Below are 24619 nucleotides of genomic sequence, written 5' to 3' on the forward strand. Positions count from 1 at the left end.
GGTGCTGGAGGGGCTCAGAGGAGGGGAGCTGGTTCTTGGGGGGCTGATGATGGCGTGCTGCTCCTTGAGGGGCTGATGATGGGGTGCTGCTCCTTGGGGGGCTGATGATGAGGTGCTGCTCCTTGGGGGGCTGATGATGAGGTGCTGCTCCTTGGGGGGCTGATGATGGGGTGCTGCTCCTTGGGGGGACGATGTGGGGCACGGGGTGATCGGGGTGCTGCTAAAGGGGGGCTCAGTGAGATCCTTGAGGGCTGTGGGGGATATGGGGGTGCTCTTTTGGGGGCTGCTGAATTGGGGGGTGTCATCCAGCGGGTGCTGAGTCTTGAGGGTGTCCCTGCCAGGGGGTGTCCCCGTGTGGGTGCTGCATCCTGGGGGTGTCACTGGCGGGGGGATTCCCTGTGTGGGTGCTAAAGAAGGAGGTGTCACTGCTGGGGGGTGTCACCCTGTGGGTCCTGGGGGGCTGTCACTGTCAGGGGGTGTCCCTGTGGGGGTTCGGGGGGGCTGTCACTGCCAGGTGTCCCCAGGAGGGTGCTGGGTCCCTGAGGGTGTCGCTGCCGGGAGGTGTCTCGGTGTGTGTCTCGGAGGGGAGGTGTCCCGGTGTGTGTCTCTGAGGGTGTCGCGGTGTGAGGAAGTGTCCCGGTGTGTGTCTCGGAGGGAAGGTGTCCTGGTGCCGGGTCCCTGAGGGTGTCGCTGCCGGGAGATGTCCCGGTGTGTGTCCCTGAGGGTGTCACTGCCGGGAGGTGTCCCGGTGTGTGTCTCTGAGGGTGTCCCGGTGTGTGTCTCTGAGGAGAGGTGTCCCGGTGTGTGTCCCTGAGGAGAGGTGTCCCGGTGTGTGTCACTGAGGGTGTCCCGGTGTGTGTCCCTGAGGGGAGGTGTCCCGGTGCCGGGTCCCTGAGGGTGTCGCTGCCGGGAGGTGTCCCGGTGTGTGTCTCTGAGGGTGTCCCGGTGTGTGTCCCTGAGGGGAGGTGTCCCGGTGTGTGTCCCTGAGGAGAGGTGTCCCGGTGCCGGGTCCCTGAGGGTGTCTCTGAGGGTGTCCCGGTGTGTGTCTCTGAGGGGAGATGTCCCGGTGTGTGTCCCTGAGGGGAGGTGTCCCGGTGTGTGTCCCTGAGGGTGTCCCGGTGTGTGTCCCTGAGGGGAGGTGTCCCGGTGCCGGGTCCCTGAGGGTGTCTCTGAGGGGAGGTGTCCCGGTGCCGGGTCTCGGGGATCGCTGCCCCGGGCCCGGCGGGCGGGGGCAGGCCCGGCTCCCGCCGTGTCTCCCTCAGGGGGCTGTTCCAGGCCCTCTCCCGCCCCATCCCGGTCGCGGGGCGGTGCCGGTGGCGGCGGGGCCGGAGGAGGCGGCTCCAGGTCCCCTCCCCGCGCCGCCGCTTCCGCCGCCGCCGCCGCCCTGGGCCGGGCGGGCCCGGCGGGGCCGAGCGGGCGGCGGGGCCACCATGAAGCCGAGCGGAGGTGAGCGGGAGCCGGGCGGGGACGCGGGGCGGGACTGGGGGTGTGAGGGTGCCAAGGGCTTGGGGGGTAACGGGGCTGTCCCGCCGCAGAGGAGCCGGTGCTGCTGGCGGAGCTGAAGCCGGGCCGGCCGCAGCGCTACGATTGGAAATCCAGCTGCGAGACCTGGAGCGTCGCTTTCTCCCCCGACGGGGCCTGGTTCGCCTGGTCCCAGGGACACTGCGTGGTCAAGCTGATCCCGTGGCCCCTGGGAGAGGCCGAGCTGTGAGTGCGGAGTCATGGAATGGGTTGGGTTGGAAGGGACCCTAAAACCCGTCCAGTCCCACCCCCTGCCGTGGGCAGGGACAGCTGCCACTGTCTCAGGCTGCTCCAAGCCCCATCCAGCCTGGCCTTGAGCACTGCCAGGGATCCAGGGGCAGCCACAACTGCTCTGGGCACCCTGTGCCAGGGCCTGCCCACCCTCCCAGGAAACAATTCCTCATTCCCAATATCCCACCTATCCCTGCCCTCTGGCAGTGGGAAGCCATTCCCTGTGTCCTGTCCCTCCATCCCTTCTCCCCAGTTCTTCTCCAGCTCTCCTGGCAGGGGCTCTGAGCTCTCCCTGGAGCCTTCTCCTCTCCAGGTGAGCACCCTCAGCTCTCCCAGCCTGGCTCCAGCCCTTGGAGCATCTCCTCCTCTGGTCTCACTCCAGCAGCTCCACATTCTTCTGATGTTGGGAACCCCAGGGCTGGGGCAGAATCCCCCCCTCCTTTCATGCTGTCCCCTGCCTGGGGATCAGCCCAGGGTGTTTCAGCCCTCAGCCACCAGCACCAAAGTACTCCCAGTGCTGTTCTCCATCCATTCATTCCCCAGCTTGGATTGATCCCAGGGGGTGCCCAGTGTGGGGTGAGGATGGGTGCATGGAGCCGGGGGTCTCGGGGCGAACACTCCACCCATCCCTGCCTCCCTCCAGCAGCTGCAAAACCTCAGAGCGCAAGAGCCGGGGCGGCAAAGCGGAGACCTGGAGCCGTGGGGCAGCCAAGGAGAAGACTCTGGAGTGTGGGCAGATCGTGTGGGGCCTGGCCTTTAGTGCCTGGCCAGCAGCTGAGGATGGGGACACAGATCCTGCCTGCGCCGTGGGGCTTCCCTGCCTGGTCCTGGCCACCGGGCTCAACGATGGGCAGATCAAGGTGTGGGAGGTTCAGACAGGTGAGCTGTCATGGCTTCTGGCTGGCTGTTCCCCTTATTCCTCTGTGGAAGGAGATCCCATCTTCCCCCTTCCCCAACACCTGCCCTGTCCCAAGCAGGACTGCACGAGGGGCTCTGCCTCATTCCCTGTGGATGGATGGCACTGAGCCTGGCTCCTCTCTGCAGGGCACCTCCTCTTCAGCCTCTTGGGACACCAGGATGTTGTCAGGGACCTGAGCTTTGCTCCCAATGGAAGCCCCATCCTCGTGTCAGCCTCGCGGGACAAGACTTTGCGCGTGTGGGACCTGAGCAGGGATGGTAGGAACGGGCAGGGATATCCCTGTGCTGGGTCAGGGAAGGGGAGAAACCCATCTTGGGAGGGAAGGTGGTGGGAGAGCGGACCTTTGGGGACAATATTTAAGGCAGAAGGGGACAGCCATGTGACTGGGAGCAGAGTGTAACCTGGGAGATGCAGGAGGGCATTGCCTTGGGATTTACCCAGGGAATCCCCAGCCCAATGTGAATTCCCACTGGGGAAAAGGGAGGGAGAGCAGAGCCAAGGAGTCCTGTTCCTCTCTGGTGACACATTTTTGCTGTCCCCAGGGCGGCAGGTGCAGGTGCTGTCAGGCCACGTGCAGTGGGTCTACTGCTGCTCCATCTCCCCAGACTGCAGCATGCTCTGCTCTGCAGCTGGTGAGAAGTCGGTGAGTCCTGCAGGATGGGAGCCATCCCTGTGCCTGCTGAACCCAGCCCTCTGTGCCCCCAGAAACCCCCCTGGAGAAGGGCCAGGCCATCCTGCCCTGGCTCCTCAGGAGCTGGAAGCTGGGAGCAGAGCCTGTGTTGTTTAAACGTTGGGATGCTCCCAGCCTGATCCCCTGCCCAAATCCCACAGGCACTGCTGTGGAGCATGAGATCCTACACCCTCATCCGGAGGCTGGAGGGCCACCAGAGCAGCGTGGTGTCGTGTGACTTCTCCCCAGACTCTGCACTCCTTGTCACCGCCTCCTACGATGCCTGTGTCATCATGTGGGACCCCTACACCGGGGAGCAGCTCAGGACACTGCGGTACGACCTGGGAGGGGACTCAGCAATGCCAGGGAGGGTTTTAGGGCTGGATGTGGCTTTCCCTTCTCTCTGGCCACAGCCACCACGTCTACACTGTGGTGTGGACCATGGGGACACTGTGGGACAGGACAGAGCAATGCCAGGGAGGGTTTTAGGGGTGGATGTGGCTTTCTGTTCTCGCTGAGCACAGCCATCACCACTCCTCTGCTTCCAGAGGCAGGATGGGGGTCTGGCTTGCCAAGTTTGGTGGCTCTGCCACCATCGGCTGGGGAAGGGGCTGGTGGCAGCTCAGAGCTGATGCTGGGATGTTGTCCCCACCCACAGCCACGTCCCGTTGCACTCCACGCTGGACTCCAGCAGTGAAATCCACACCAGCTCCCTGCGCTCCGTCTGCTTCTCCCCCGAGGGGCTCTACCTGGCCACAGTGGCAGATGACAGGTGAGTGAACCCCTGTGGGGACCCAGAGAGGGGCCCAGGAGGAGACCAGAATGAACCAGGAGCTCAGGAGGTGGGGAATAAATGCTCCAGATCCCCAGCAATTCCTGGAATAAGGGGGAAGGTCAGGCCTGCAGGAACACCATGGCTGGGCTGTGACAAGGGGTAAAGGTCAGGGCCCCGTCACCCTGAGCTGAGGTCCTTGTCCTCCTGGGTACTGTGCCATCCTCAGCATGTCACTCACTCAGCAGGGGACAGTCCTCCCTGGAACACTCCTCTGGGAAGCAAATCCTTCTTGTTTCTGTGTCTTCAGGGGATCCCAGAGGCTTTATTTTGTCAGCAGGCACTGCACTGTGTCCTCTCCCTTTCTCCACAGGCTCCTGAGGATCTGGGCCTTGGAGCTGCGGTCTCCAGTGGCCTTTGCCCCCATGACCAACGGTCTGTGCTGCATGTACTTCCCACATGGAGGATTCATTGCCACAGGGTGAGTAAACAGGAGAAGAGGGTGGAGAAACACAGAGTTCCTCCTTCCTCCTGCAGCTCAGCAAATTCTGGGCTTCCCTGGGGACAGTTTTCCTGGGCTGGGGAACACATGCTCCTGGCAAGCTTGGGAATATTTGGGGACAGCTGGAATTCCTCGTGTCCCTCTGCCCTGAGCTCCAGCTTGTTTGGATCCCATTGCAGGACCAGGGACGGCCACGTCCAGTTCTGGACAGCCCCGAGGGTCCTCTCGTCGCTCAAGCACTTGTGCCGCAAAGCCCTGCGCACCTTCCTCACAACCTACCAGGTGCTGGCGCTGCCCATTCCCAGGAAGCTGAAGGAATTCCTCACTTACCGGACTTTTTAAGGCAGCAGGGAGAGCAGAGGCACGGAGGTGAGCCCCGGGGCTCGGCCCGGGCCAGCGGCGCCGCAGGAACGCCAAGCTGTGAGCCAGGAGCGTTGCTGCTCCGTGGTTTTGGGGCTGTGGAGGGCTTTTTTCGGTGTCATAATACAAAAACCCAGCAAAATCCCACGCACAGAGCTGTGGTGGCCCCGCAGGGGACACGGGTGGGACACAGGTCCCCCTGTCCCCTGCTGCCTGCTGTGTTGGGTCAGGTGCTTCTGCTTCTGAGTGCAATGGTGTGGGATGATGGTGGAACAGCTGCTGTGGGAGCAGAGCTGTTGTCACCTGCACAAATATGGGGCTAAACCCCCCCCAAAACACCCACCTGGGAATGTCCCTCCCTCTCTGTGGAGCGTGGGCTCTGCCGCTCTCCCGGCGTGGGCAGGAGTGGGACAAGCCCGAGCAGGTCTCAATAAATAAAAATTGATTCCTCATGATTTCCTTCCTGGCTCGCTCAGGTGACCTGGGAGTGCCTGGCACCGCCCTGGCTGCCAGGGAGGGGTGGCAGGGGTGTCCATCTGTGGGAAGAGGTGGCTTCACTCCACCCCCTGCTCCCATTCCTCTGTTGTTTTCTCTCCGTGCTGGAGTGTGGCACTCAATCAGCCAAATTCCCAGACATGCTGAGCATGCAGAAGTGTTTTGTTTGTCCCCATCCTCCAGCTTAGCTGGTGGCTGGAGCAACAGCACGTTCCCTTGTGTGCTGGCAGACTTTGTGGAGGGAATTCTCCTCCAAACATCGCCAGGATGTTGTTTTTCCCTTGGGAACAGCTGAACACAGAAAGCTGGTGCACCCCTCACCCCCCAGCTCCTTTCAGGAGGGAAAAGCAAAGACCAGTGCGACCTGCTGGGCTTTGGAGGCACCTGTATTTTCCCATTGGGAATAATGCTACTTTTTAACAACCTTTTTACCCTGATTGTGCGCTCAAGGCTTCCAAAAAGGATCTGGGAAGTTGCAGGAGGCAGCTCCAGGCATGGGGCTGATGGTCCTTCCAAAATCCAGCAGCAGACCCACCTGGCAGGATCAGGCTTCAGCCACCACCAGGTCCCTGGTGACCTGGAAGGCAGCGATGAGGGAGCTCAGCTGGATCTTCTCGCTGGTGCCAGCAGCCAGGCGGTACCTGGAGAGGGCCAAGGGCAGCTCTGGGGGTTTCCACCACTGTGGGTGCCTCCCAAAGCTACGGGCTGTGTGCCAGCAGTGCCCAGGAACCACCAGGAGCCACCCCCGGGTCCCCACACTGGGGGAGTGACACTTACTCGATGTCTGCCAGCTTGATCAGCAGCTGGATGCGGATGGAGGGGGGGAAGTCGACTGTGGAGAGAAGGAAACACTCAGTGAAGGGCAGGGGGGAGTTTGGCCTCTCCAGGATCATCCAGAGCTGGGCCCTTTCCCCACCTCTGTGCACGAAGAGATGGATCTCAGTGAGGATGTCCTGCAGGGCCAGGCCCTTCAGCGTCTTCAGCTCCATGATTTCTGGGATGAGAGCGAGTCAAGGCCTTGCTTCCAGGCGTTTCCCTGCCAGATCCCACTCCTCATCTTTACAGCAACCCCAAGAGCCTCCCTAGGGAGCAGCACCCACCCCAGAGGCCACAGAGATCCCTGGGAAGGAGCAGGATTTATCCCAGCTGGGAATAACCCCCAGGGTAGAGGATACTGCGGTAGGCCGTGGAAAAATCCTGGTTCAGCATCCAGTCGAGGATGTTGGCGATGTCAGACTTGAGGGGATGTCCCGTGCAGGTGTAAACGTTCTCCTCTGTCACCTTCCCAAAGGCCATGGAGGTGCTCTGAGGAAGAGGAGGGAACAGGAAGGATGAAGAGGCCCCTCCAGCTCAGCTGGCCAGGGGCTGATGGCCACAGTCCCACCTGCAAGATATTGAGGGCCCTGCGCATGTCCCCGCTCGAGAGGGTCACCAGAGCCTTCATCCCGTCCTCGGTCACGTCCACCCTGGAAAACAACACCCGGGCAAGTGGAACCGTGGGAGTCCAGCCTGCTGCTCCTCCCTGGCAGGGAATGGGTCAGAGGGGCCCTGGGGGGATCCCCACTCACCCCTCCTCCTGGATGACGTGCTGCAGCCGCGGCACCATCAGCTCTGGGGTCAGGGGGCCGAAGCGGAAGCGCGTGCAGCGGGACTGCAGGGCAGGAATGATCTTGGAGAGGTAGTTACAGATGAGGCAGAACCGGGTGTTCTCTGTGAACTTCTCGATCACTGCAAAAAGGAGGGAGGGGAGGAGCGTCCTTGGCCGCTGCCTTGTCCTGATTCCCTCCCTGTGCCGGGCTGGATGAGGCCATGGCTGCCCACAGTGTGGGATTCCCATGGTGTGGGACTCCCAGTGCGCCTCACCTCTCCTCAGGGCATTCTGTGCATCCTGGGTCATGGCATCGGCTTCATCCAGGATGACCAGCTTGAAGCCTTTCCTGGGAAAAGGGGGGGTTTGGTGCTGGAGAAGGGGGAGCTGGTATGCTTGTTCCCAGCCTGGCTCCTGGGAAGCCCTTCTTGCATCCTCACCCTCCAAGCTTGCTGGGCATGTCGCCACCCACCCCAGGATCTCCCAAATCCCCTTCCCAATCCAAGTGCCAGGGCAGGAGGGTGCCAAAGAGATGGGGAGCTTTGGGAAGCACAGACCCACCACATACTTAAAGATGGTCCTGGTGCTGGCAAAGCTCAGGATGGGCCCTCGGACGATGTCGATACCCCGGTCATCAGAGGCGTTGAGCTGGAAGGGAATGGTGTGGATCTGTATCCCTGCATCCCATTCCATCTCATTCCATCCCACCCCATCCTGTCCCATCCCACCCCATCTCGTCTTGTTCCATCCCATCCCACCCCATCTCGTCTTGTTCCATCCCATCCCATCCCATCCCATCCCATCCCATCCCGTCCCGTCCTGTCCCGTCCCGTCCCGTCCCGTCCCGTCCCGTCCCGTCCCGTCCCATCCCATCTCATCCCATCCCATCCCATCCCATCCCATCCCACCCCACCGTGTTCCCACTCACCTCCAGCACCATGGAGCCGAACTCCCGCTCCCGGTAGAGCTGCCGGGCACAGGCCAGGATGGTGGATGTCTTCCCGGTACCGGGCGGCCCATAGAGGAGCAGATGGGGGAGCCGGTCCTCGCTGATGAAGCGCTGCACTGCGGGATAACGGGATAGCAATGGGATAACAGCGGGATAACGGGGACAGCCGGGACCGGCGGGTGGGGGATCACCGCGGGGGGAGGGATTAATTACCGGTGCTGAGGATGTCCCGGTGAGACACCAGCTCGGACAGCGCCTGCGGACGGTACTTCTCCACCCTGCAGCGGGAAAGGAGAGGGGAGTGAGCCCCGGGGCAGCTCCCGCCGCGTTATCCCGGTATCCCGGTATCCCCCCCCCCGCTCCCGTCCGTACCACGGCAGGTTCGCGCTGCCCGCCGGCGCCATGTTGGGAAGTCTCGCGAGAGCGGCGCCAAGCGCGCGAGAGCGGCGGGGCGGGGCCGGCCTGAGGGGACGGGCGGGTCCCGGCGGAGCGGGGAAATCCCGGCTCCTTCCAGCGATTCCGGGGTCCCGGGCTGCGCTGGGAATGCCGTCCCAGCCCTTCCCCATCCTCACAGGGAACAATTCCTCATTCCCAGTATCCCATCCATCCCTGCCCTCTGGCAGTGGGAGCCATTCCCTGTGTCCTATCCCTCCATCCCTTGTCCCCAGTCCCTCTCCAGCTCTCCTGGAGCCCCTTCAGGCCCTGCAAGGGGCTCTGAGCTCTCCCTGGAGCCTTCTCCTCTCCAGGTGAGCACCCCCAGCTCTCCCAGCCTGGCTCCAGCCCTTGGAGCATCTCCGTGGCCTCCTCTGGACTCTCCAGCAGCTCCAGGTCCTTCCTGTGCTGTGCCCCAGGTCAGCCCCCAGCATTCCCACTGGGATCTCACCTGAGTGAAGAGGGAGAATCCCCCCAACCTGCTGTCCCTGCCCATGGCAGGGCCTGGAACGAGGTGACCTTTGAGGTCCCTTCCAAGCCAACCCATTCCATGATTCTGTGGTTATGGGAAAAGCACTGTGCTGGTGTTCACTAGGGCAGGGTGGTGCCAGCGATCCTGGGGAAATCACGGCAGCAGGAATTGCTGGATCAAGGTTTTGGGAAAGTACAGTGCACCTGCCCCTGGAACACCGATGGGATGAGAGGGGCACCCTTGGGTGAGGTGAGGAGATCTGGGGTCCCCCCAGGGCAACATGAGCTGCCAGCACAAAATGCCTTTATCCCTGTCCCTGCTGCTTCCCAGTGCCTCTGGAAAAGCCCTGGAGCCTCCTTTAGAGGAGCTTAGAGGGGAGAATCAGCCCAGGCTGGAGCAATGCTCCAGTGCTGCTCTGATCCCAGAAAGGAAAGCAGGCTGGAGTTAGAGGCACTGGCTTGGAAAACACAGGTGGAGTGAGGATGGGAAGCAATCCTTTGGGAAGTAGAGGTACAGGGCAGGTAAAAAAATCCCTAGAAAAATGCTGTTGCTGTTAAGGGAAGTGAAAACATCAAGAGCTCCAGGCTGGATCCTATAAAACCACAAAAATCTGCTGGAAGGCAGCTGCTTTCCTGGGTTTTTTTCCCCTTTTTTTTGCCTGCAGCCCCATAAAGGAAAGCAGGAGCTGGAGGCTGAGGTCAGCAGCCTCAGCTGTCCCTCTGGGCACGTGACAGCCGTGACAGATGGCCCTTCCCTTTGGAGCCTCCAGGTCCTTCCCGGGCACCTGGGAACAGCCGGGAGCTGGGATTTTCCTTCACGTCCTGGATCCAGAGCCACTGCTCTCCCCCTGGATCTGCCTTCGCCTGGGGCAGGCTCTTGTCCTCCTACATGGACTTTTCCAGGTGTTTCCCCATCATTAATAAATCCTGGACTCCAGAGCAGGGAAAATCTTTGGGGTGGAGTTTTAATGGGGTTAAACTGGTGGGTGCATGCCCCTGGGATGGTTCTGATTTCCTTCCTGGGTGGAGATGAGGGGACAGAGGTGGTGGGACAGGGATGATGGGACAGGCATGGTGGTGACAGAGGTGGTGACAGTGTCGATGGGACAGAGGTGATGGGATGGAGATGTTGGAACAGGGAAGGTGGTGACAGTGCTGATGGGACAGGGATGATGGGCAAGGGGGATGGTGACAGGAATGATGGTGATGGAGATGAGGAGACAGATGATGGGGCGAGCGTGATGGTGACAGAGGTGGTGACAGTGTCGATGGGACAGGGATGATGGGACAGAGGTGATGGGATGGAGATGTTGGGACAGGGAAGGTGGTGACAGTGTTGATGGAACAGGGATGATGGGACAGGGGGGACGGTGACAGGAATGATGGTGATGGAGATGAGGAGATGAGGAGACAGATGATGGGGCAAGCGTGATGGTGACAGAGGTGGTGACAGTGTCGATGGGACAGGGATGATGGGACAGAGGTGATGTTGACAGAGGTGATGGTGATAGTGTGGTGATGACAGAGGTGATGGGACAGGATGGTGGGGACAGAGGTGATGATGAGATGGATGATGGTCACAGGGATGGTAGGACAGGGGTGATGGTGACAGGGTTGAAGGGAGAGGGATGATGAGACAGGATGGTGGGGACAGGGATGATGGTGACAGGGATGATGGGGACAGAGGTGATGGGATGGAGGTGATGGGATGGAGGTGATGGTGACAGGGATGATGGTAACAGGGATAATGGGGACAGGGATAATGGGGACAGGGATGATGGGACAGAGGTGATGGGATGGAGGTGATGGTGACAGGGTTGAAGGGAGAGGGATGATGGTGACAGGGGTGATGGGACAGAGATGCTCTTCCACAGAGGATTGAACAGGTGCTCCCTGAGAGCTGAAATCCCAGGGATGCTCCCACCCCATGTGGAGCTGAAGAAGTTCTTTGCCGTATTAATAACCAAGAAATCCCAGTGCTGATACCCAAAAGCTTCTGTGGAACAGCTCACCCCGAGCTGGAGCAATGAACCCTCGTTGGGGGGTTTGGGGGAATTAGGTGGGAAACCCCTGGTGTGGTGCAGTGGTGTTGGTTTGCCAGGGTGGAGTGGCCATTCCAGGACATTCCCTCTCCCTTCCCAGCAGGATGTCGTGCCTGGAAGAGCACCTTTGGCACTGAGGGAACATTAACCCAGTTTAGAGACTCTGAGTCACTCCAAACTCTTCTCTCATGGAGAAAACCCACAGAAGTCAATTAAAATATTACCAGATATTTTTATGTGGACTGATTGTTGCATTCCCACTGCCTGGAATGTTCATCCACCTCTCGGACCATGGCCAGCTCCAAGCATGGGAGCTATCCCACAGGCTGCTGTAGGGATTTTTGGGAAGCATGAGGTTTGGTTGACACCCAAAATCCCTGCAGCTCTGCTGCTGCAGGCTTTTGGGATGGGTGCTTTTATCCCAGCCCAGTGGAGTCTCCCTGCTTGCAATTTATTTCATATTTCCCTTCCCTTCCCTTCCCTTCCCTTCCCTTCCCTTCCCTTCCCTTCCCTTCCCTTCCCTTCCCTTCCCTTCCCTTCCCTTCCCTTCCCTTCCCTTCCCTTCCCAGGCGGTTCTTGATGTCATTTCCCACCCAGGGGTCCCTCTGGGCTCCCCTCACAGCCAGCCTTGGGGACAGGACAGACAAGGGACATCCCAGCTCAGGGGTCAGCCTGGAAATTAAAAGTCCTGATTTAAAAATTTTTAAAAAAAGGCAAAAATCAGCAGATTTCCAGCTTTTTCAGCCACATCCCAACTCAGAGGGGGTCAACCACTGTGAGCATGGATAAAGCCATTGGGAATTTGGCTTGTGCTCCCCAGAGCTGGGAGGGACTGGCATGGGGATTCCAGCTGGGAATGAAGTCACACATCCAGAGGCAGGGAGGTCACGCTCTGTGGATGCTGTGCCTGGAGCAGGTGAAGGCTCTGGGAGCATCATCCTGGCTCTGGCTCTCTGGGATAATTCCCAAGTGTTGGCCAGGCTTGGCCTCCATTGCCCCAGAGCAGGAATCCCCAGTGCCCCAGCCAGTGCCCCAGACCCCCCCAAATGCCCCAGACCCCCCCAAATGCCCCAGACCCCCCCAAATGCCCCAGACCCTCCCAAATGCCCCAGACCCCCCAATGCCCCAGACCCCCCAATGCCCCAGATCCCCCAGTATCCCAGACCTCCTCTATTGCCCCAGACACCCCCAGACCTTCCCATTTCCCCAGAGCCCCCCATTTCCATTCTCCCCCTTTGCCCCAGCCCCCACGATGCCCCATTCCCCCCATTACCTCCCCACATTCCCCACCCCCATTATCCCCCCAGCCCTCCCGCCCCCATTTCCAGCCCCCCTCATTTCCCCAGGTCCCCCTATTGCCCCAGCCCTCCAATGTCCAAGCCCCTCCCCTTCCTCATTTACTCCCCATTACCCCAGACCCCCCAATTATCCCGGACCCCATTTCAACCCCTCTCATTCTCATTCTCCCTGCCCCTTCCCTCCCCAGTGCAGCACCCCCCCCCCCTTCCCCCCTGTCCCATTCTCGGGGTCAGAGGGACTGGGATGAGCATGGATGGGGGGATGGGGGAGAAGGGCATGGGAATGGGGATGGGGGGGATGGATAGGGGGAGGGGAATGGGATGGGATGGGATGGGATGGGATGGGATGGGATGGGATGGGATGGGATGGGATGGGGGAATTCCTATGAGGTGTGGGGGTGGGGGATGGAGACAGGGGTGGTGATGAGGATGGAGAGATGTGGGGGTTTGGGGCATGGGGCGGATGGGGATAGGGATGGGTGGTGATGAGGATGAGGAGATGTGGGGATGCTGGGAAAGTGCTGGGACTGGGGGTGATGAGCATGGGGGGTGATGATGAAGATGGGAAGGTGATGGGGATGATGGGGTTGGGGGTGATGAGAATTGGGGTGTTGATAAAGTAGGGGGCTGTTGAGAGGATGGGGGTGTTGATAAGGTATGGGGTGTTGAGGAGGGTGGGGGTGTGGGCAAGGGGGGGATGGGGATGTGGGAAGGTGATGGGGTGGGGGTGATGGGGTTTAGAGTGATGGTGAGGTTGAGGGGATGGGGAGGTGTGGGTGTGGGGGTGATGAGGCTGGGGGTGATGAGGCTGGAGGGATGTTGATGAGGAAGGGGGTGATGATGAGGATGGGGAGGTGTGGGTGTGGGGGTGATGGGGCTGGGGGTGATGAGGCTGGAGGGATGTTGATAAGGTTGGGGGGTGTGTTGATGACGATGGGGGTGTTGATAAGGTTGGGGGGGTTGCTGAGGATGATGTGGGGGTGATGGTGAGGATGCTGATGTGTGGGCGTGGGGGCGATGCGGATGCCGCGGAGCTGCCGGGGCCGGGGGTGCCGGGCCGGGGGTGTGCGGGGGTTCCCGCGCGGAGCGGCGCGCAGCGAGCGCGGCCCCGCGGAGCCGGAGCGCGCCGCCCCCGCCCCCGCCCCGCCGCGCCCGGGGGGGGGGGTAGCGGCGGCGGCGCCGCGCTGACGGCTCGGTGGGCACCGCGATGCTGCGGGCCGCGGCCGAGCGGGGCTGAGCGGCGGCGGGGGCCGGCGAGCGGAGCCGAGGGAAGGGGGGGCCGCGGCGGCGGCGGGCGGAGGGGAGGGCGGGCGGGCGGGGGGGGGGGGCGGCGAGCGATGGATGAGGACAACATGACGAGGAGCGAGGAGCAGGAGCTGAGTCTGCAGAAGGCGCTGCAGCAGTGCGAGCTGGTCCAGAACATGATCGACATCAGCATCTCCAACCTGGAGGGGCTCCGCACCAAGTGCGCCGCCTCCAACGACCTCACGCAGAAGGAGATCCGCACCCTGGAGGTACGGGCCCGCCGACCCCCCCAACATCAACACCCCCCCATCGGTCTCCCCCCCACCCCCCCCGGGCCGCGGCGGGTTCCCCCGCGGCGCTGCGGTGCGCCCGAGTGAGGCTGCGCGCTCTGCAGGTGGCCCCGAGGTGGGTCCGGGACCACCGAACCCTGCCGCCGGGACCCACCGGGGCCGCCCGGCCCCGGCCGCAGCCCCCCGGTATCCTCCCGGTATCCCCCGGCATCCCTCGGCCCGGCCGCGTTCCTCCCCCGGCTTCCACCGTTCGGCAGGCGGCATCCCCCGGCCCACCTGCATCCATCCCCCGGCCCACCTGGATCTCCCGGCCCACCTGCATCCCCTCCCCCTTCCTGCATCCCCCGGCCCGGCCCCATCCCTTCCTCCAGGCTCCTGCTCCACCGGGCTGCATCCCATCGGCCCACCTGCACCCCTGCTGCCTGCCTCCATCCCCCCAGCCTGCCTGCATCCCTTTCCCTGGACTGCATCCCTTCGGCCCACCTGCATTCCTTGTGGCAGGCTGCATCCCACGGGCCTGGCTGCATCCCTTCCACCAGGCAGCATCCCCTCAGCCCACCTGCATCCCTTCCACGGGGCTGCGTCCCCTGGGCCTGGCTGAATCCCCTTCCTGGAGCTGCATCCCCTCAGCCCACCTGAATCCCTTCCAGCAGGCTCCAGCTGTCCCAGCTGACTGCATCCCCCTGACCCACCTGCATCCCCCTGGCCCACCTGCATCCCTCCCTCCCAGCAGCAGCCCCCGGCCTGGCTGCCTTCTCCCCTCCCCACCCCTACCTCCCAGGGAATTTGGCTCCCCTTGGAGGTGCTGAGCCCCTGCTGGGGTGAATTTGTGGTTCAGCAGGAGGTTGGTGGGCTGGGACGGGCAGGGAACAGCCAGGGATTCCCAGGGCTGAGTGGGATCCCTGCAGCTGGCACAGAGCAGGAGAAGCGAGGCTGTGACCCTGGGGAGACGCCAGCGGGGCCGTGCTGCTGCTGTGGGGGCGGCTGGCACGGAGCTGGGGCTGTGGGTGGGGGGGTGTCAGAGCCTGATCCCACTCAGGGCTGGTCCTGCAACCCTTCTGTGGGGTGGCTGTTGCACCCTGTCCTGCTGCTTTTGCTCCCCAAGTGCTGTGGGAACAATTGGGGCATCACCACGGCACTGCTGTGCCACTCGTGGGGTGACCCCAGGTTTGGGGTGCAGGTCCCTGCTTTGCATCCCAACTTGTGCTCATTCCCACTCCCATCCTCCTGTCCCCTTGATCCAAGCCCTGCCTCATCCCAACTCTCTGTGTGAGGCCCTTGGGAGAGGGATAACAATGATTTTGGGGTGTGCTGGAGACTTTCTGGGATGCAGGCAGGCTCCAAATCCCCAGGAGGACCTGCCGGGAGGTGCAGGACTCCAGGAGCTCATCCCACATGGAGCGATTGGCCTCGCTGAGATCAGCACTGAGGATTCCCTGTCTGTGTCCCATGGACATGGAGGGGAGCAGGAGAGTGTGGTTGAGCAATACTGGTGGGATGCTCCTTCCCAGCATCCCAGTGCCACTGGGGCAGCCAGCTGGGGCTGGATGAAGGGTCTGGAGGTTTTTTGGGAGGATGTTATCCTACAAATGCTCACAGGCAAGCGTCTCTCCAGCCCCTATGGATCCCTCAGTGCCAGCCACAGGGAACCCTGGCATTACCATCCCTAAAACACCCCCAAACCAGGAGCTTGGGAAGTTCCAGCCAAGGACATCCCTGCTGACGCTCTCTGGTTGTTTTTCACCTCAAACCCAGGGTGATTCCCACAAGGGGAGTGAATCCAGGGCCAGATTCCCAATGCCAGCCCTGGGCTGGCTCCTGGCGTTGTCCTGGGTTGCCACCGGCGTCAGCAGGAGCAGAGCTTGGCCCTGAGTCCCCAAGTCCCCGAGTCTCTGTGTCCCTGAGTCCCTGCTGCCACCACCACGTCCCAAGGACGCGAAACAGACTCCGAGGCCTTGCTCTGTGCCTCTTCCCTTCCCATCTGGTGGCAGCAGAGCCGGGCCAGGCAGTGCCATGGCAAAGGGAGTGGTGACCTGGGATGTGGCACTGGAGACAGTGCCCAGCCTGGAATAAAATGGGAGAATCCATTGGGGTTTTTTTTGATTAATCTTCATAGGCTAAACATTGATTTTGCTGGATTAATAGAAGTTTTTCCCTTCTTTTTTTTTTTTTTTGTTTTGTTTTAAGCCACCTTAAGGTAGGCTGAGCTCCCATCCTCCTGCCTCCTGCTGTGCAGCGTTTTTGGGATGGGTGCCATGTCTGCAGCCTGGTTCCAGGGGCAATCCTTGGAGCTGGGAGGCTTTTTGGGTCTTGCTTATGCCTTGGGACAGTTTCCAGTGGGAACCAAGGCAGCAGCTGGGATAAAACACCTGGAGTGGGAATTGAGACTGGGAGTGTCCATCGCTCAGCCCTGCCTGGGCTGTGGGGTTTGATCCCTGTCCAAGTGTGGCACTTGGGCTTTATGGCTCTAAATCTGGGGTTGGGGTGGAAATGTGGATAGGGGGTGCTGTGTTTGGTGGAGTTTGGGAAGAGCAGGAGGAACATTTGCTCAGAGTTGGGCTATATTCCTGACTGTCCCACAGCACTGTTCTGTCTGTGGGGTTAAACCCCCATCCCAGTGTCAAAATGTGGATTAGGGCTCCCAGGAACTGGGATCAACACTTCCCTCACCCTGGGCTGCCATCCTCCTGCCAGGAACAGGGAACTCTCCCAGGATACTTTTGGCTGCTGTGTGGTGACGATGGGAAGAGGCTCTGAGGAAAGAGCTGTGGCCATTTCCAAACCTCCACAGGCTCTGGAGATGCTGTTCCAGCACTGGGATCTGCCCAGAGCAGCTGTGGCTGCCCCTGGATCCTTGGCAGCGTCCAAGGCCAGGTTGGATGGGGCTTGGAGCAGCCTGGGATAGTGGAAGGTGTTCCTGCCCATGGGGTGGAACTGGATGAGCTTTAAGCTCCTTCCAACCCAAACCATTCCATGATTTTGAGATTTTTACTGCCTGAACGTGTGGATTCTCACCAGGGGTGAGCACAGTGCACTTCTCCCAGAGCTGGATCCTCTCAGGATGCTGGATGGGGACATTTTGGCTCCTGTATTCCCAGCAAAATCCCCGGGGACCATTTAGCATCTCCTGAAATAAAGGATGAGCAGAGGCAGAAACACCTCACAAGCCCAACAGGACCTTGGGAGAACCCTGAGAGAGAAAATAGAACCATGGCAAGGAATTCCCCAGCCCCAGGCTGCTCCAGGTGCCTCTGGAATAACAAGCCCCTTGGAGGGAGCTGCTCTGGTCGTGTTTCTTGACATGGAAAAAGATTTTTAGGGGTGCAGAAGAAGTGAAGCGAGAGGTGGCATGAAGGATGAAGGGTGTGCTGATCCAGCTGGGGTGGGGTGGGATGGGATGGGATGGGATGGGATGGGATGGGGTGGGATGGGATGGGGTGGGATGGGATGGGATGGGATGGGATGGGATGGGATGGGCAGGGCATTCCCCACGGCTCACCGGGTGCCGGATGAATGAATGAACTTCTCCCTCCTGGATTTTCCACCGCCTGTCCCCGGTCTCTAGGTGCTGTCGCCAGTCCGGCTGACGTCAAGGATCCCATTCCAGGGGGGAACAGCCGCCCTCTGGCTCCTTGGAGACCGGCTCGGAACCTGCCGGGGCTGGGGGGAGCAGCCGCTCGCGGCCGTGCTGGCTTTGGGATGAGCCCAGGGAAATCCCCGCTCGGGGCTGGGATTGGGAAATCCGCCTCCAGCCCTGGGTGATCCCAGCCCCTTGCCTGGCCGGGGTCACCCGAGGTCCTGAGAGCGACGTGGAGCGGGGACATCGCTCCCGTGCCCGCAGCCGCCCCCGGGGCAGCAGGGACGCTGTTTCCAAGGAGCTGGGGGATTCCAGGAGGGCTGGATCCCCCAAAGATAAGGGAATCCTGACGGTTTCACTCCTTCATCCCAGAGCATCGCTCCTGCCTCCCCCCGGGCACAGCTGCAGCAGGGAAGGTGGGAAAACAACTCCAGCTCCACAGGAAAAGCTTTGGATCCCCTCCAGCAGCACCCGCAGCTGGACCAGCCGCAAATTCCACCAGCGGGAAGGGAGGGATCCGCGGGATTCCCGCCCCTCTCCTTGCGCCCCCTGCCCGCCTCCAGGCGGGGAAACTGAGGCACGGAGGAGCAAGCAGGGGGAGGCTGTGCCACAGCAGGAGCGCGGCATCTCCCAAATTCGCTCCGTGCCGGGATGAGCGGGAGGCAGAGCAGCTCCGCGGCCGCGGGATGAGGCAGGGAATTCCCTCCCCTTTCCATCCCCAGCAAACACCGAGAGCCTCTGGATTTTACAGAGGGGTTTTTGGGCTTCTTTTTCCCTGGCTGGAGCAAATCCACGGATCAGAGCACCTGGGGGTCCCAGCGGGGTCCTCTTTTGGGTGAAAAATGGCCCCTCCTGTCACTCAAGGGCTCTGTGGGGGTGAGTTTCCCCCATCTGGAAATGAAATTTCCTCCATTCCCCCCACTCTTTCCCCATTCCCAGCTCCCCTCTGCATGATGGTGCTGGGGGCTGCCCTGTCCCCAGCTCCATTCCCACCCCTGCACCCTGATTTTGGCTCAGAAATCTCCTTGATTCCCTTTGGGATCCCACCTGGAGAGGCTGAATGGAGAAGAGGCTGGGGGCAGGATGTGGATTTTTTAGGAATTTCTTTTCCTGGTGTTTTGTGTCCATGCAAGGGCATTTTCTGGGAGACAGGAGCTGCCTCTGGGTGTGCTCAAAGTGCCTGGGGCTGCTTCTGCTCCAAAAGCCCAGAGCGTGTTTGGGATGTGAGATCCAGGCTGATCCTTAAACCCTTGATTGTCTGTTTTGGGAGTGTTTTTCCCTAAAAATCAGCCCTGGAAGTGGGGCGGGGCTCTGCAGAGATGAGGGCTCCCTGCAGCCCCCCAGGTCTGGCTTTGCCTCATTTTTGGGGGTTGATTTTCAGGAATTAATCTCTGGTAGCCAGGCTGAGGATGGGGAGAAGCTGCCAGGGGGGTGACAGCCCTGTCCCCAGCTCCTGGCAGGGCCCTCACCCACCTGGGGGGGGATTTTGGGGGAGATGCCAACCCCTGTGGGCATCACCAGTGGGTACCACAAGGGAAAGGGCCGGGAGAGATGGGAAACCTCCCAAATCCCACCAGGGAGGTTCTCCCCTCATCCCTGTATCCCAAAGCAGCCTGTATTTCACCCGGCGATTTTTGGGGTGTGCAGGAGCAGAGGCACAGCACCATCTAGTGCTGCAGGCGCCGGGGAATCCCCCGGCTGGAAAAGCAGGAGCAGGAAATCCCAGCAGCTTCCCAGCCCTGCTCGAATTCCCGGGAAAGGAAGGCAGCTTCGTTTTAGGAGCTGGGCTGCAGCTGGGAACGGCTCCGGCCTCGGGGTGGGAGGATTTGGGGGATTTTGGGCACGATCCGACCAGGGATGGGGCTGCAGAGGAGCAGAGAGGTGGGATGGCTCTGGAGAGAGGAAGATTTGGGTTGGCGAGGGGGGAATGAGGAGCAGATGCCACATTCCAGTCTTGGGGTGTGACGCTGTGGCTGCTCCCCTTGTAGGGTTTTTGTGGGGGGTACAAGAGGGGGGTGTAGCTTTTGAGGGTTCTTTGGGGGGTTCTTGGCATCAAACCTGGGTGTAAGAGAGGGGACTGTGTCCCTTAGGGGTCCCTTGGCCCTGAGGCTGGGAGTAGAAGTGGGGAAAGTGTCCTGTGGGTGGCTGGGCAGCACTGGGATGGGGCAGCATTTGTGGGAAAAGTGGTGCCTGTCCCCCCTGTCCCCCCAACACCCCCCAGGGGGTGCCAAGGGCTGCCCATCCCCTGAACAAGACCACAGCACTGGATTGGGGATGAAGGAGCTGATAAAGGGATTTTTTGGGAGGGAAATTCCCTCTTGGACACCAAACCTTGATGCTCTTGGCTGCAGGAATTTTGGGGCAGGAATTTTGAGCCTTGGGATGGGGCAGAGTGAGAGCTGAGCCCCAGCTGCCAGTGGGAGATGCCATGACGGTTTCCCCTTCCTTTCCAGAGCAAACTGGTGAAGTATTTCAGCCGGCAGCTGTCCTGTAAAAGGAAGGTGGCCCTGCAGGAGCGCAATGCCAAACTGGAGGGCTTCCCCCAGCTCCTGCACTGGTTCCGCATCGTCGACATCCGCAAAGAGGTGATGGAGGTAAGGGCTGGCCATTCCACCTGCAAAAGGAGGGCCTTTCCTTTCCTTTCCTTTCCTTTCCTTTCCTTTCCTTTCCTTTCCTTTCCTTTCCTTTCCTTTCCTTTCCTTTCCTTTCCTTTCCTTTCCTTTCCTTTCCTTTCCTTTCCTTTCCTTTCCTTTCCTTTCCCCCCTTTTCCTTTCCCCCCTTTTCCTTTCCCCCCTTTTCCTTTCCCCCCTTTTCCTTTCCCCCCTTTTCCTTTCCCCCCTTTTCCTTTCCCCCCTTTTCCTTTCCCCCCTTTTCCTTTCCCCCCTTTTCCTTTCCCCCCTTTTCCTTTCCCCCCTTTTCCTTTCCCCCCTTCCCCTTTCCCCCCTTCCCCTTTCCCCCTTTTTTTCCTTTCCCCTTTCCCCCTTCCCCTTTTCTTTCCCTTTTTCTTTCCTGTGGATTTTTGACCTCACCCAGCAGTGAGGACACCCCCTTGCTGTCCCCACTGGGTGTCACACCGACCCCTCTGCCCTGGGGACATCCCCCATGTCCCCAGCAGTGTCCTCCTGCCACACCCTGGGCTCCTGCAGGTGCACTGAGGGGCACCCAAAGGCAATCCCACCTCCTGGGAAAAGGGAATTCTGGAGTGAAGCTCAGGTGCTGTGTGTTCCCACTCAGGGATGGGTTTTTCTGGTGCCCCCAGAGGCTGAGCTGGGTCTGGATTTAGCTAAAACTGTAGAAAAGCTGGAGATGAAACCTCAGTTCCTCCAGGTTTTCTTGGAGATTCAGGTGGAAATTCAGGTGGATGGTTTTGGGTCCATGCCCTGAAGAGCATGGATGGTCCCTGGTGTTCCCCGAGGTGCAGAGGACGCTCCAGGGGGGTTTGTCCCTCCTCCCTCCCTCGTTCCTGACCTCATTCCTCCCTCAGGAGATCGCCCCTGGGCAGCTCAGCCTGGAGGACCTGCTGGACATGACCGATGACCAGGTCTGTGCCACCGTGGAGAAGTTTGGGGCCAACAGCGAGGAGTGTGCCCGGCTGAACGCGTCCCTGTCCTGCCTCCGCAGCGTCCACAAGTCTGGTGAGTGTCCCTGTCCCCTCAGGCTGCCTGGGCTGGCTGCCACCCTCCTGTCTGGCAGAGCTCCTGCCTCCCTGCGGCTGGCTGGGAATCATTTCCTGCAGGGAACATCTGGGAGCTGTGCTGGGAAAAGGATTTGGGGGTGCTGGTGGGTGAGAGTGGCACCCCAAAACCCCCCTGCCCTGGGCTGAGCCCCCAGCAGGGGCAGCAGGAAAGGAGGGGGGGATTCTGCCCCTCTGCCCCACTCAGGTGAGACCCCACCTGCAGAGCTGCCCCTGGGTGTCCCCAAAATGAGAAGGATTTGGAGCTGCTGGAGTGAGACCAGAGGAGGAGATGTTCCAAGGGCTGGAGCCAGGCTGGGAGAGCTGGAGGTGCTCACCTGGAGAGGAGAAGGCTCCAGGGAGAGCTCAGAGCCTCTTGCAGGGCCTAAAGGGGCTCCAGGAGAGCTGGAGAGGGACTGGGGACAAGGGATGGAGGGACAGGACACAGGGAATGGCTCCCACTGCCAGAGGGCAGGGATGGATGGGATATTGGGAATTAGGGATTGTTCTCTGGCAGGGTGGGCAGGCCCTGGCACAGGGTGCCCAGAGCAGCTGTGGCTGCCCCTGGATCCCTGGCAGTGCCCAAGGCCAGGCTGGACACTGGGGCTGGGAGCAGCCTGGGACAGTGGGAGGTGTCCCTGCCATGGCAGGGGTGGCACTGGATGAGGGCCCCTCCAAATCCAGCCCATTCCATGACTCTTACAGGGTCCCCTGACCCCCTGTGCCGGCAGGAGCTGGGTCAGGAGCCTTAGGGGATCGCTCAGGGCAGCTCCAGCATCGCCTCCCGGCTGGCTCGGAGCGGAGCCCCCATTCCCAGAGCCCTTCCCAGGGAATGCCCCAGCCCCGCTCGCCCCTCCCGGCGCTGGATGCGCGGCTCCCGGCGCTGTGCGGGCCGGGCTGCGCTGCCGCTCCCCGGGCGGTGGCAGCAGAGCTCCGCTCTTCACTCGCTGCGCGGAGCCGCTCCGGCCGCAGCTGCGCCGGCACCGGGGGCAGAGCGGAGCCGGGGCCGCCTCGGCCCGGGGAGGGCTCGGGGGATGCGGCGAGGGCTGGGCAGGGTCTGGCTGTGCTGGCACCGTGTCCCAGCCGAGCCTTGATGGGTCACAACAGAGCCGTTCGCGTTGGAAAAAATCCATTAGGAGCGAGTCCAGCCATTCCCCAGCACTGCCAAGGCCAGCACTGCCCCATGTCCCCAGGTGCCACATCCACATGGATGCTAAATAACTGCAGGGATGGGGACTCCCGCACTGCCCGGGGCAGCTGTGCCAGGGCTGGGCAGCTCTTTCCATGAAGAAATGTTCCCAAAATCCCCCCTGAGCCTGCCCTGGCCCAGCCTGAGGCCGTTCCCTCTCCTCCTGTCCCTGTTCCCTGGAGCACAGTCCGACCCCCCCGGCTGTCCCCTCCTGTCAGGAGCTGTGCAGAGCCACAAGGTCCCCCCTGAGCCTCCTTTGCTCCAGGCTGAGCCCCTTCCCAGCTCCCTCAGCCTCTCCTGGGGCTCCAGCCCCTTCCCAGCTCCGTCCCCTTCCCTGGACACGCCCCAGCCCCTCTGGCACAGCCCATCCCCACGGATGGCAGCACAGAACCGATGCTGTGGTGCCAGCTCGGGAAGGTCACTGCCAGCACAGGGGGTGACTCTGGGACAGCAGCAAACCCCCATGATTTGGGGACCCCAGACCCCTCTGCCTGGCTCCTGTCCCCTCTGGAGTGGCTCCTCCAACACAGCTGCACCCCAGGCTTTGGGAGTCTGGGAATGAGCCCTGCTGGGCTTTGCAGGTGTGGAGCAGCCCTCGGGGACAGCAGGGGACACAGTTTCAAGCTTTGGGGGTCCCCAGAGCATGGAATGTCCCAGAGAGGGATCTCAGCTCCAGCCTGGAGAGACCCAGGCCACATCCACCAGTTCTGGATCCTCTCCAGGCTTCCCACGTGGCACAGAGTGGCAGTGCCACCCCGTGCTGGGGACAGTGGCACTGGGGCGAGGTGGGGCTGTCTGAGCTCAGCCTGCCATTCCCTGGGGAGCATCCCCCCCACTCCAGCTCCCTAAACCCAGCTCCTGCCTCCCTTCCCCTCGGCATTTCCGTCAGGTCTCCCTGCTATTTGAGCAAGGGCGGCCGTGCCTCCCTGGGTGCCCCGGGAAGGCTCTCGGCTGCTCTTTGTTCAAACACCTCTGACTTTTAAAGCTGCTCCAAACAAATCCCACTCTCTCCTCTGCCCTCTCGGCCCAGGGAATTCCCTGCTTTGGAAAATCCGCCCTGGCCTTTGGCTGGGCAGCTGCAGGAAGTTTCTCTGGTTCCTCTGGAGTTTTTCAGCTGGAGGAGGAGGAGGAGGTGGAAGTACCAGAGCTCTGTGGGATGCTGCTCCTCCATTTGCTCCCTAATGGGGCAGCTGATGGGGCTGCCAGCATTCCTGGTGGTCCATTGGGTCCTGGCAGGAGAGAGCCAGCCAGGCAGGGAGTGTTTGTCTTTCCCATTTAACTCCATCCATCCCCCACTGCTCTGGCTGCTCTGTCCCTCTGGCATCGCTGGGACGCTGCTGTGGCCACTCCTGCTCTGCCAGAGCTGGATCAGGATCCTTGGAAATGCCAGCTGGAGAGACACAACCTTGGGGACAGGGAGGTGACAGGCAAAGCCCTGAGGGGAGCAGGAGCTCCCAGGCAGTGGAGGAGACCAAATCTCCCCGAATTTCTCGAGGATTTGGGTGTGGGAAGCTCCGCTTGCGATGCCAGATGGGCTCCCTGTTCCCTGCCTCTGCCAAGCAACCGGCTCCATCCCAGGAATTCCCCCTCTTTCCATCCCCTGGGAGAGCAGGAGCAGAGTCCCTGCCCCTCTCCTGCCAGCAGGGAGTTGGGAACAGTGGGATTTCTGGGCAGGGAAGGGCAGGATGCTCCCTGGGTGCCTTGGGCTGAGGGTGGGCAGTGGGAGCCGACCATCCCACCCAGCCCCAGATTCCCTGCAGTCCAGGCAGCGTGTTTTGGTGGGATGTGGGGTTGGGATGGGCAGAGCAGCACTGCTGGAATGTCCCTGGGCTGTTGGGGATGGAGCAGTGATGGCGTTGTGGCTTTGGGGTGCACTAAGGGGGTGCTGTGCTGCTTTTATCCATCCATCCATCCATCCATCCATCCATCCATCCATCCATCCATCCATCCATCCATCCATCCATCCATCCACTGGATTCCAGGGATTTGGAGCTGCTGGCTGGCTCCATGACAGTGAAATTGGCCAGCCCTGAGTTCTCTGGCAGTTTTTAGGATGGGGATGGAAAAGCATCCCAGGACATCAGCGATGCTCTTTGGCCGCAGTGCTGGGATTTTAGATCCATTAGGATATGACAGCCCCCCAAAGGAGCCTCACCTGAACCAGCACCTTTTAATCTGTATTTTAGCTGCATTTTGTCTCCTTGTGAACCAACACATTGTCCTCATCCTAAAAAATGTAATCAATGAACAAGTTGCATCCTCCTTGAGAGCTGGAATTCCTTGGCAGGAATTCCGCCACGCCAAGATTTGTACTCAAAAAGCAGGAATGAGGCTCAGGATTAACCTTTCCCACCCATCTTTATTTATTGAGTCGTTAATTAGGAGCCTTTATCTT

At 61.0% G+C, this 24619-nt stretch overlaps 3 protein-coding genes across 6 annotated transcripts in view; 2 read left to right on the forward strand and 1 right to left on the reverse strand.

Moving 5' to 3' along the window:
* Positions 1-1344: 1344 nt before the first annotated feature.
* WSB2 (WD repeat and SOCS box containing 2) lies at positions 1345-5418 on the forward strand. 2 transcript variants are annotated; one of them, XM_084217060.1, is made up of 9 exons: positions 1345-1446; positions 1536-1707; positions 2396-2631; positions 2797-2928; positions 3214-3314; positions 3503-3675; positions 4000-4113; positions 4487-4594; positions 4795-5418. In XM_084217060.1, the coding sequence occupies exons 1-9, from the start codon at positions 1431-1433 to the stop codon at positions 4955-4957; spliced, it is 1215 nt and encodes a 404-aa protein (XP_084073186.1). In that variant the 5' UTR covers positions 1345-1430; the 3' UTR covers positions 4958-5418. The 2 variants fall into 2 exon arrangements, with proteins under 2 accessions (XP_084073186.1, XP_084073187.1); XM_084217061.1 differs by having other exon boundaries at positions 2399-2631.
* Positions 5419-5874: 456 nt separating this feature from the next.
* Positions 5875-8420, reverse strand: RFC5 (replication factor C subunit 5). 3 transcript variants are annotated; one of them, XM_084217431.1, is made up of 11 exons: positions 8380-8420; positions 8221-8285; positions 7987-8123; positions 7627-7706; positions 7334-7407; positions 7039-7198; positions 6855-6936; positions 6646-6775; positions 6387-6464; positions 6248-6302; positions 5875-6111 (listed from the first exon to the last, which is right to left on the reverse strand). In XM_084217431.1, exons 1-11 carry the CDS (start codon positions 8409-8411, stop codon positions 6015-6017), a joined length of 990 nt encoding a protein of 329 aa, XP_084073557.1. In that variant the 5' UTR covers positions 8412-8420; the 3' UTR covers positions 5875-6014. The 3 variants fall into 3 exon arrangements, with proteins under 3 accessions (XP_084073557.1, XP_084073556.1, XP_084073558.1); XM_084217430.1 differs by having other exon boundaries at positions 6248-6464; XM_084217432.1 differs by lacking the exons at positions 8221-8285; positions 8380-8420 and having other exon boundaries at positions 7627-7826; positions 7967-8079.
* A 5167-nt stretch (positions 8421-13587) lies between these two features.
* KSR2 (kinase suppressor of ras 2) overlaps positions 13588-24619 on the forward strand; it is a gene marked incomplete at both ends in the record, with an annotated part of 76669 nt that continues 65637 nt past the window's right edge. Inside the window, 3 exons of the mRNA XM_084217120.1 lie at positions 13588-13764; positions 19816-19956; positions 20847-20997. Coding sequence (XP_084073246.1) covers positions 13588-13764; positions 19816-19956; positions 20847-20997 — 469 coding nt within the window. The remainder of the gene's footprint in view (positions 13765-19815; positions 19957-20846; positions 20998-24619) is intronic.

Source organism: Fringilla coelebs (assembly GCF_963513975.1).
Source record: "Fringilla coelebs genome assembly, chromosome: 17".
Lineage (NCBI taxonomy): Eukaryota > Metazoa > Chordata > Aves > Passeriformes > Fringillidae > Fringilla > Fringilla coelebs.

What these genes read in the sequence shown, in the direction of transcription:
- WSB2 (XM_084217060.1), top strand. An exon ending in GGTGTGGGAGGTTCAGACAG is followed by an intron (nt 2,632 to 2,796) that starts GTGAGCTGTCAT and finishes TCCTCTCTGCAG; the next exon opens with GGCACCTCCTCTTCAGCCTC. An exon ending in GTGGGACCTGAGCAGGGATG is followed by an intron (nt 2,929 to 3,213) that starts GTAGGAACGGGC and finishes TGCTGTCCCCAG; the next exon opens with GGCGGCAGGTGCAGGTGCTG.
- RFC5 (XM_084217430.1), bottom strand. Translation starts at nt 8,411, where the DNA reads ATGGCGCCGGCGGGCAGCGCGAACCTGCCGTG. An exon ending in ACAGAATGCCCTGAGGAGAG is followed by an intron (nt 7,199 to 7,333) that starts GTGAGGCGCACT and finishes TCCTTTTTGCAG; the next exon opens with TGATCGAGAAGTTCACAGAG. An exon ending in ATCAAGCTGGCAGACATCGA is followed by an intron (nt 6,112 to 6,247) that starts GTAAGTGTCACT and finishes GGCCCTCTCCAG; the next exon opens with GTACCGCCTGGCTGCTGGCA.